This window comes from Xiphophorus maculatus, chromosome 4, assembly GCF_002775205.1.
Source record: "Xiphophorus maculatus strain JP 163 A chromosome 4, X_maculatus-5.0-male, whole genome shotgun sequence".
Taxonomy (NCBI): Eukaryota; Metazoa; Chordata; class Actinopteri; order Cyprinodontiformes; family Poeciliidae; genus Xiphophorus; species Xiphophorus maculatus.
Genome location: NC_036446.1, coordinates 24,894,197 through 24,904,911, shown reverse-complemented (window position 1 = coordinate 24,904,911; position 10,715 = coordinate 24,894,197). Strand labels below are relative to the sequence as shown.

General features: G+C 40.8%; 3 protein-coding genes across 3 annotated transcripts; all 3 read right to left on the bottom strand.

The window, feature by feature from the left end:
- LOC102233578 (normal mucosa of esophagus-specific gene 1 protein-like) lies at positions 1-1,406 on the bottom strand. The gene is made up of 5 exons (XM_005799752.3): positions 1,264-1,406; positions 1,087-1,147; positions 899-987; positions 743-803; positions 1-490 (listed from the first exon to the last, which is right to left on the bottom strand). Exons 2-5 carry the CDS (start codon positions 1,123-1,125, stop codon positions 422-424), a joined length of 258 nt encoding a protein of 85 aa, XP_005799809.1. The 5' UTR covers positions 1,126-1,147; positions 1,264-1,406; the 3' UTR covers positions 1-421.
- Positions 1,407-2,567: 1,161 nt separating this feature from the next.
- c4h15orf48 (chromosome 4 C15orf48 homolog) lies at positions 2,568-4,221 on the bottom strand. Its single transcript, XM_005799751.2, has 5 exons — positions 4,150-4,221; positions 3,349-3,409; positions 3,182-3,270; positions 3,032-3,092; positions 2,568-2,868 (listed from the first exon to the last, which is right to left on the bottom strand). Exons 2-5 carry the CDS (start codon positions 3,385-3,387, stop codon positions 2,800-2,802), a joined length of 258 nt encoding a protein of 85 aa, XP_005799808.1. The 5' UTR covers positions 3,388-3,409; positions 4,150-4,221; the 3' UTR covers positions 2,568-2,799.
- A 744-nt stretch (positions 4,222-4,965) lies between these two features.
- On the bottom strand, positions 4,966-10,600 carry spata5l1 (spermatogenesis associated 5 like 1). The gene is made up of 10 exons (XM_005799750.3): positions 9,450-10,600; positions 9,181-9,366; positions 8,220-8,504; positions 7,935-8,120; positions 7,294-7,452; positions 6,183-6,392; positions 5,855-6,082; positions 5,618-5,752; positions 5,252-5,377; positions 4,966-5,152 (listed from the first exon to the last, which is right to left on the bottom strand). The coding sequence occupies exons 1-10, from the start codon at positions 10,041-10,043 to the stop codon at positions 5,015-5,017; spliced, it is 2,247 nt and encodes a 748-aa protein (XP_005799807.1). The 5' UTR covers positions 10,044-10,600; the 3' UTR covers positions 4,966-5,014.
- Between the last annotated feature and the right edge of the window lie 115 nt (positions 10,601-10,715).

Sequence of the window (10,715 nt, the reverse complement as noted above, 5' to 3'; positions counted from 1 at the left end):
TGGTCTTCTAAGCCACATAAAAGCTCAGCTTTATTGACAATATGCAGTACAGTACTCTCTGTTTGTGTTTTTTTTTTATATTTAGACAGCAATGAACATTCATATTGAAGGTATCTGACAGTTAAGACGAACCACAGCTGATAAAGTAAAAATTCCTCTCTCCCCCTCTGGTTAGCCAAAAAAACAAAAACAAATGACCCGTCCTAATCTCAGACATTTCTTTTTCTGTCGATGTGGATAGATGTCCTTGTGTTGCCGCTACAGAGCAGGGTGAAACCCCACCAGTTGAGCAGAAGCATTTCCGCACACTGAGTGTCAAAGCGTCCTAGTTTGTGCAGAAAGGATTCTGCTAGACTGATGAGGGGGCCTGGCAAGTAGTCAAGACTCTACATCTTCAGAGATGATACTTGCTCTTCTTTCTTTATTTGGTCATGGACTTCACCATTTCCAGAGTTTCCACTGGTTTCCATTGCTGATTGATGGTGATTAGCTGCAGCAAAATGTTACAGACAGAAAAAAAGAGAGGAGAGCCTTTGTTATAGGTATCTTTTGGCAATTACCAGGATTGGCTCTGATGTCACAGAAGACGGTTGGTACAAGTGATAGTGACTCAGCACTATCTATCAGCAGCAGGGTAGAAGGCAGCACTTGTTTACACGCCGCAATAAAGAGAACTGAAATCCTTATGAAAATGAATACAGCCGACAGAATCTTATAAAGCATAAATAAAATTAAAACACACCTTTTGGGGCTTTGATGGGTCCAGTCTTTCCCATGGTTCTGGGTTTGTAGTCCTGTTCAAACTGTGCAGCAAATTAAAACAACAGATTATACTCTTTCAGCTCTAACTGATGTAATTTAATCAAACGCGAGTTAAAAAAAAGAGAGAAAAACTCACATCACATCGGATTTGGTGAACAGAAAGTAGAGGGAAGCAGATGTGGCTCCTGTTGCTGCGAACGCCATGAATCCCACCAGAGGGATCAGCTGAAACAGACACACAAGAAGCATAACAACCACATCTGATCGTCACTAGAAGCAGCCCGACTGCACAAATAAAAAAAGAGTAAAAAGCAAACGTCTTACCTCCTTCCTCTTCTTCAACAACTGGATGAATCCAGACATGTTTCCAAAATACTCCAAACACCTGCAGAGAAAATAGTTTGGTTTTCACTTGTTGTTGTTTACATCCTCAGTCTGAGTCTCTACTTTCCTAAAGGAAGAGGCGATGTCCCAAAGGCAGCTCAGTGCAACATGTCTTACCTGCTGCTTCAGAGCTTCCTGAAGTCTCTGAGTCCTGCACAGCAGGAGACAAACAGATGTAGGATGGGGCGGGAGGGTTTACGAGGTGACAGGCACGTAGACGCATGATGCTTCCTCTATTGTAATGTACAACTGAAGGGCAAAGCATCTATTTGGTCACGATAGATACAAAATACCAGTGTGCAGGGCCCTCTAGTGGTCACACTTGAAAGCTGAAAGATAGCTCTACAGACGATTGTTAAAAACAGCAAAAATCATGTCATGGCAAATGCTATGAGACAACAAAATGACACAATAAAAGTGACATAAAAATAACATTTATTTTAAAACTGATTTGTTTATAGCTTGACATAGGAGAACACTGCTGTTACTCAGGGATACACCGGTAAGTGAACATTAGCAGACATATGAAAATCACACCGGCTAAGTTCATTAGTAGACTTCACCTTTCTATTGTTTTCATTTCAAGTAACAATTTAAACTATAATCTCTTATATCAGATACAACGAATATAGAAAGTAGAGTTTTCAAACTAGATTCTGACACATCAGAATGAAGCGATGTAATGAGAAAATAAAATACTTAAAGAACAACTTCTTGAGCTTTAGTTATTTCAATTACTTTCAAAAAACATGAAAGAAACTCAAATATATCTGTACAGATCTCTTGTGATTTTTAAAGACTCACTCAGGAATAATTATTTTTGAACATAAGAGGTTAGTCACTTCTTTTGTCATGAAATACAGGATATTTGTTTCACATCTCTTGAAACCCTTTTGAGTACTAAAATAACAACAATGTCTAACCAGAACATTCATTTAATATATATATGTTTAAGTCAGTGACTGGAAAACGTGTCCCAATCGCTGACTTGAAAAAATGAATCAGTAAAAATAAAAAAATGCTCCTACCTCCATGACCACCCTGTGAACCAACACGGAGTTCCCGACTCCAGGAGGTCCCACACCTCTGGGACAGGGCACCACCAGCTTGTGTATTAAAATCCTTCAGGTTTATTGCAAACTCCTCATGGATACAAACACCCCTCAGCACGTCTTTCACAAGGTCATGAACAACGGTATAGCTTAAGAGACTCCTTTATCCATCAAAAAACAGACATAAAATGGAAAAACAAAACAAAAAAACAATGCAATTTCCCCCCAGGTTTTGTGTTTAAACGGAAAAACCAAAGAACAAACTATACTCTGGATTATGATGACTAACGTATATAGAAACGTCTGACCAGAGTTGTAACTTTAGCTTTAGTCATGAGAGAATTATATGAAGACAGAAACCATCCTCTCTTCTAAGCCACATAAAAGCTCGGCTTTATTGAAAATATACTGCGCAATAGTCTGGGGTTATATATTTTTATATTCAGACAGCAACACATATTTTATTATATTTGAGGCATCTGACAGTAAAATTAACAGTTAAAGTAAAAAAAAAAAAAAAAATAATAATAATCAGCTCTCAAGCTGTGGTCAGCCAAAAATAACAAAAAACAACTTCAGAAATCATGCTTGCTCCTCTTTCTTATTTGGTCATGGACTTCACCATTTCCAGAGTCTCCACTGGTTCCCACTTCTGATTGATGGTGACAAACTGCAGCAAAATGTTAGGAAAAAAAAATACACTTCATTTAAGGTATTTACCACTTTTGCCATAAATATTTGGAAGACTGACTCTGATGTCACAGTGACAGCGAGGCAGCACATATCAGAAGTTGGGTGGAAGGCAATGCTTGTTAACAAAAATTGAAATACACCTTTTGAGGTTTTGATGGGTCCACTCGTTCCCAAGGTTCTGGATTTGAAGTCCTGTTCAAACTACACAGCAAATTTAAACAATAGACTATAATGATTCAGCTCTAATTGACAAAATTCCATCAAAAAGAGTTAAAAAAAAACCCCCTCACATCACATCATTCTTGTGGAACAGAAAATAGATGGCAACTGATGATGATCCTGTTGCAGCAAAAGCCATGAATCCCACAATAGGAATCAACTGAAACAAGAAACATTCCAACCACACCTGATCAAGCAGTTCGAGCCTTGCCAAAAGTGTAAAAAGCAAACATCTTACCTCCTTCTTCTTCATCAACAACTGGAAGAATCCGGACATTTTGTCAAAATACTCAAAACACCTATAGAGAAAATAGCCTGGTTTTTACTTGCTGGGTTATGTACTTTCCTTACAACATGTGTCAGCCAACTATAGAATGCCGTTTGTAAAGTCACACAATAAAAAATTAACAGCAATGATTTGCTGTTTTTGGCCTGTCAGAGAAAAAAATGTGGGTGTTAATATTTCAGCAAGCCATTCCAACATTTATAATTATAAAAGTTGCAAACTAAATATTTAATTCGCAAGCTGTACACTTAGTTCCAAAGTAAATACTTATTTTCCAAACCAACAATGTTTCCAAACTAACAAATATTTAACATATTCAGGTTGCTAGCTAAATACTTAGCTAATATGCAAATTGGCTTATCGGTAAGCGGAAGTGGAATATCAAAATAAAAGCTCGGGTTTTCGTGTCTCAAAACTCCGGTGGTGGCGGACTTGAACAGGCACGTTGTTTTCATTACGACTAGTTAAGTACAGCAAAATTATTGCTTTTTTTTTTTTTTCTACTGTGTAACTTTACAGCGCCCCATAGCTACCGGATAATAAGGTCTCCATAGATTTGCTTTTCTTAACTGAAAATACTTTATAAACGTTTTTTTGTAACTGAAATACAGCAAAAAAGGAAAAATACGACTAGCTAATAAGCACATCCTAAAGCTACGTACTCAAAAAAAAAATTATGTACACTGTTGCACACATCATCAATCACAAAAAACCACACCTGCGTGAGGGCCACCCAAACAGGTAAATACTTACTAGAAGAAAGTTTTCCAAAATACAAAGCTTTCAGATAAGAGCTCGTGAGCGTTTACTTTCTCCTAACTGCCTAAATTTTCGTTGTCAAGGTTACCGGAGAACATTTCAAAGATAGTTTGCTGACAACAGCGCTCACTCGGTCATATTTCTAGAAATACAATTTGACCAAATCCGATACAAAGTAAATATAATATAGGTTATCGCTGATACCGCTTAAACCGATTGTATTCAGAAGAAAACGGACTTTTTGAGTGCAAACAGTACAAATGTATGAAAACGTATTCTCAAATTGAAAATGTATTGATATTTGCCATTACAATTCTTGCATTTCTTGAGGAAATTCAAGTAATTTGCTAGACACATAGAAGAGAAACCAAACAAAAGTATGACGCTCATCACAACAGCATTGATCTAATACAAATACCCACTTTGAAAATTATGGTATTATTTAGATCAAAACGCCCAGACGTACCCAAAACATTTTAACCATTCATAGCATGAATTTAATGATACTATTTGCTACCCATGAACTTATTTTCATTATAAATAAATTTACTAAGGCATCACAGTTGTCATAATCTGGATTGGTTTTCTAAAAGAAATGTAGGGCTGAGAGAGAGGATTTATGAGGTAAATGGAAAGTATATGGTTCTTTCTGTATTGTGATGTATAGCTGAAGGACAAAACATCTATTTGATAATAATAGGTGCTCCAGTGGTCAGACTTTAAAGCTGAAATACAGGTGAACATATGATTGTTAAAAATAACCTAAATCATGTCATTGACAAGCTTATGAGATAAAAAAAACAGACAATAGAAGTTACATAACATTTATTTTAAAACTGATATTTTGTATAAAAATACATCACTGGTGAGGTATTAAATATGAACTAATCTGCTGAGCAGTGAGAGAAGGACTCATTCTGCTGATGGAACGAAGGAAATGTGTCTGCTGGATAGATGAAGCTTCCATGTTCTCCTCCAGCAATGCCAGCAGAGCAGCCTAAAAAGCAAAAAAAAGAAAAATAAAAAATTACATATATAAATATATCTTTGTTGGTATGTTTTTTAATTGTCAACAAACCACTTTGGACACACTTACTTCCTTACACAGGTTTTCCAGGTCAGCTCCAGAGTAAAGCTTTGTCTTCGAAGCCAGCTCCTCCAGACAGACGTGTGAATCCACAGGCATAGCCTTTGTGCAAACTTTTAGGATGGCGAGTCGAGCCTTAACATGGGTAACAAAAGACAATGCACCACGAGACTTAACATTAAAAGACTCAGTTGCTGTTATGCATTACTGCGTAAAAATGATTCTGTCTCTCTTTGCTGCTTTATGTTAAAACAGTCTAAGTCCAAAGACAGAGAGTTTTAAATGGCCTTTAGAAAGAAAAAAAACACTATGCATAACTATGATTAAATTTAACAACGTAATGTAGATTAAGCACTCTACAAAGTAAAATCAAACCTGCAGATCAGGGGGTGGAACGTAAATGATGTGGTCCAGCCTGCCGGGTCGGAGGAGGGCGCTGTCGATACAGCTGGGTCTGTTTGTGGCAGCTACAACCATCACATCTTTGTTACAAACCTCCTGACAGTCCAGCTGTTAAAATAAATAAATAAATAAAATAAAATAATAAACCCAGCTTATTATTAAAGTCAGGGTGTGAAGATGAGAAATTGTGTGATGTCAGCAACATGTGACCTCGTCATCTGTGCGACTCTGCTCCACTCCCTCTGCCTGCAGAACCTTATCTGCTCCCCTCCTCTCCACCGTCTTCAGGCCGATCCCGTCCATCTCATTCAGCAGCACAGAGAGCAGCCGGGTCTGCACGCTGTTAGGGGTCCCGACGTCGGACCGCGACCCGATCAACGAGTCGATCTCGTCGAGGAACAGAACGCAGGGCGCGCAGGCGCGGGCCTGCCGGAACAGCTGCACGTGAAAAGACAGATGCAATGGTTTGAAAGACGCAACAAAGAAGAAATAAAAATGATCTGGTCTCTGCGTATTTCAGAAAACTAATAGAAGGTACCTGAGCTAAAGCTTTCTCAGAGTCTCCGACGTACGGAGAGTACAGGTCGGCGCCGCTGACGGACAGGAAGGCACAGTGGGATGAAGTGGCAGCAGCTTTGACAAGCGTCGTCTTTGCACATCCTGGAGGTCCGTACAGGAGGACGCCGCGCGGCCGACACAACCCCAGACGGACAAATGCCTCAGGGTGTCTCATAGGCCACTCAATGCTCTGTGGTAGAGAGTTAAAGAGAAAAATCACTTAACTATGCTTTGCATGGAAACATGCCATCATACTTTTCCTTTTTAGCTCTATAATTCCAGCCCCACTGCTCAGTCAGCCTTAGTGGTGGAAATTTATCATATTGTTTATCATATCAATTTACCATAATACATTTCTTATCAGGGCTGCACAGTGGCGATCCTGGGTTCGATTCCCGGCCAGGGTCTTTCTGCGTGGAGTTTGCATGTTCTCCCTGTGCATGCGTGGGTTCTCTCCGGGTACTCCGGCTTCCTCCCACAGTCCAAAAACATGACTGTCAGGTTAATTGGTGTCTCTAAATTCTCCCTAGGGGTGAGTGTGTGTGTGTGTGTGCATGGTTGTTTGTCCTGTATGTCTCTGTGTTGCCCTGCGACAGACTGGCGACCTGTCCAGATTGACCCCCGCCTCTCACCCGGAACGTTAGCTAGAGATAGGCACCAGCAACCCTCCTGACCCCACTAGGGACAAGGGTGTTAGAAAATGGATGGATGGATGAAATTTCTTATCATAATAAGATTTTTGATTTATTCTAATCATAAATTTCAGTTATTGATGGTAAATAAACAAAAAACCAACAGTGTGATCAGGAATGTTAGTTTTTCTATTTTCTCCACTGTTCTACAAGTGACGTGCATCAATAAATATCAGTAAATTTAAATATGATTACATACACATACTTTGTGCAGTGTAGTGATATACGGTAAATCACATTTATATAAGTAAGTGGCATCCTGAATAAGCCTCTTTCAAGAACAATATTTATGCTTGTGGCACTATGATTGCTAAGCCCTCCAGTCACAGCCATACGGTTAGTAAAAAAGAAGTAATAAATAGATTATGATTTAAAAAAAATAAATTATTATCACCCTACCTGTCTTAGTTTGGTTTTGACTTCCTCCAGGCCTCCGATTTGCTCCCAAAGCACCGGGGAGATCTCCGTCCTGCCCAGGCTGCCTCTCAGGCAGGATGGGCCCACCAACTTCAGGGCCTCTTGGAAGTGCTTCATATCCACCACCTGCTCCCCTGAACCCTGCAGGCAACAATGTCAATGAATCACAGAACACTAAACTCATAAACTGGTCCTGATCCAAAACAAGTTGGATAAAAACAAAGATTTGACGTTTTGTCTGCACATAACAAGGTCCTACAAACTATGTCCCACGATTCAAGAGCTTTCACAGCAATAATTCTTAGTAGTCAGTGTTGGTCTGACTTCATCACTCTCTCACAGTGTTGCAAAGTTGTTTAGGTTTCTTCAAAACAGTATGCATGTATTACATGCATTTGTGTTTGCATTGCTCTCTTACGGTACCACCGTAAGATTTCAGCCACTGCTGAGGTCTGGACATTGACTGGACCGTTCCAGTAAATTGATTCTTTTCATTTTCAGCCACTCTGTTTTAGGTTTGCTGCTGTGCTCAGTGTCACTAAAGCCGTTGCCGGTAAGCTGCAATTATTATATCTGGGCAAATAATACATTTAAAAATGATCACTTATTTTCTCTGCATCTACCTTTACGTTCTCCCTCAAAGCGTGCATGGCAGCCTCCCTGCACAGTGCACTCAGGTCTGCTCCGACGTATCCTGTCGTTATCTGAGCAAGCTCTGCAATGTTCACGGTGGGGCCCACGGGCATTCTCTCACACAGAACAGACAGGATGGCCTTTCTCTGCAGCAGTGTTGGAGCACCGATGATCACCTTTTAAAGAGGACAAACACAAGGTTTACTGGTTTTGCTTTGCATGTAGCAGCTGTCGTTCACACTACATACAGGGCTATATCAAATAAAACACTGCACCTCTCTGTCAAACCTCCCAGGCCTACGCAGCGCCGGGTCTAAACTGTCCGGCCTGTTGGTGGCTCCTACGATGAGGAAGCGGTCGGACCGACTCATCCCATCCATCAGCGTGAGAAGCTGAGCCACCAGCCGGTTCTCCGGCGCCGAGGAGCCGCTTCTCTTTGGAAACAGAGAGTCCAGCTCGTCCAAAAACAACACGCAGGGGCCCTCTTCTGCTGCAGACCGGGCACGCTCAAACACAGCCCGCAGGGTCTCCTCGCTCTCACCCGGCCGTGACCCGACGACCTGACAAAGGAGACCGCTGCTGTTACTCAGCTGCACTTATGCACCACATGTTGAGCTCATGTTTTTCTCACAGCCAATAACCTTGAATGCCATTGATTCATGTTCTCTATAAACATTTATTTAAAAATGATTTGGGACAAAAACATCAGAGAAAACAGGAAAGTCATACCAGATAGATTTATTTGTAGTCTTCTAGTGCTCTTTACAAGGAATATTCACCTTTTTACTGTTATCATTTCAAAAAACACCACAAGTAAAACTACAATCTATTTGATATCGGATGAGGTGAATAAAGAAAGTGGCGTTTGACTCAAACTATATTTGACAAATCAGAATGAAGGGATGTAATGAGAAAATGAAAGAAGCAGCTTTTAGTTAGTTTTGTTTTTATTATTTTCATAAAACATGAAAGAAACTGAAATACACCTGTACAGTTGAGTTGAGTTTATTTTTGAAGACTCACTCAGGAATAGTTATTCTTTGACAACATAATAGTTTAGCCATTTACTTTGTCTTGAAACAGACAAACAGAAAATGCAGGATATTTGATTTGTATCTCTTGAAACGTTTTTGAGAACCAAAACGACAACCAAGTCATTTCCAATTAAAACGTTTCCCAGTCACTGACTTCACAAAATTACTCACTAAAAGTGAAAATGTGTATAGCAGCTCCTACCTCTGGTCCTCTGACCACCACCAGGCTGGCTCCCACCTCCATGACCACCCTGCGGACCAACACGGTCTTCCCAACTCCAGGAGGCCCCACCAGGAGCACACCTCTGGGGCAGGACACCCCCAGCGAGGTCAGGGTGTTGGGATAAAGGAGGGGCAGCTGCAGCATCTCTCTCAGGGATGCACTCACCTGCAGTAGAAGAAAAGCACACATGTTGGAGTCAACCCTGTAGATTAGTACCACAGGTGTGATAACAGCAAGTAGAAACTGACCTCCTCCAGTCCTCCCAGCGGGGGTGTGTGCTGGTCCTGCAGTCGACTCATGTAATGCTGGACTGTCTGGATCTCGGCTATCTCCAAACCAGTTTTAGAGGTGATGACTCCAGCAGCTGCAGACTTTGGACTGATGCCTTGAACAGCAACATATCTGATATCTGTATTAAAATCCTCCAGGTTTATTACAAACTCTTTATGGACATAAACACCCGCCAGCATGTCCTTCACAAGCTCATGAACAAGGCTAGAGTTTGTGTTTTTCTTAAAATCAAGACTCCGGACCACCACAGTTGCTTTAACACTCTTCAGTTTGGTGCAGGGTGCGGGACTGAGCTGAGCCGTGTCCAAGCTCAGGTGTGCGGGGAGCCCAGAAACCAAGCTGGGAGTGAAACATTTCAGGTCCATCTGCAGGAAGCCCTCCGCCAGGTCGGGACGGGGCCAGGCGGTGCACAGGCAGCTTCCCCCGGGAAGAGACACCAGCAGAGGGGAGCCCAGTCTTAGACCCAACGACGACATCAGACCCGGGCCCAGCCTGCATCTCTGAGAACCCCGGTCAGAGGAATCCACCGACAGCAGCCTAAGAGACTCCATTGTCCATTAAAACCCGATCGTGACACATTGACAGCGAGATTTAAACAGAGCCTCACATGCAGCGCGCACTTAGCTTATATACCACAAAAACTTCATTTAACAGCATCCATTAGTGTTAAGTAGAAGCTGAATTAAACTGACATACTAGGTAACGCTGTACACCAACCAGCTGCGTCTTAAATAAGAAAATGGCTGCTGCATTTAATAAGCTAAAGCGATTATTACATTAGCTGAGCTGTAATGTGTTTACAAAGTTGGCGTGGTGGCTGTTAAAAAGAGATGGCCAACAAAAACCTTTTAATGCGTGTTACGTCGGTCGGCGTTTCACCTGTTAAAAACGCGCGTGCAGGGATTCTACGGCTACCGCACAGGCTCAAACACAGTTTCAGCGAAGTCGACCCACCGCTATTTTGTCCGAGCTAGTTATATCGGGCATATATTATGAGGCTAAAAAGAAGACTGAAAATAAATATTGGCTTGAAAAATATAACTGTAACTGAAAACATGAGCATTGACTCTGAAATAAATGTATTGAAACATTTTGTTTTGAACGATAAACAAAAATTGATGGTGAAAAAAGATGACTTGAAACTAACTATATGCATTTTTTAGCGAAACTAAGTAATTAGTGACTTAATATGTATGTATTAAATATGTATTAAATTAATTACT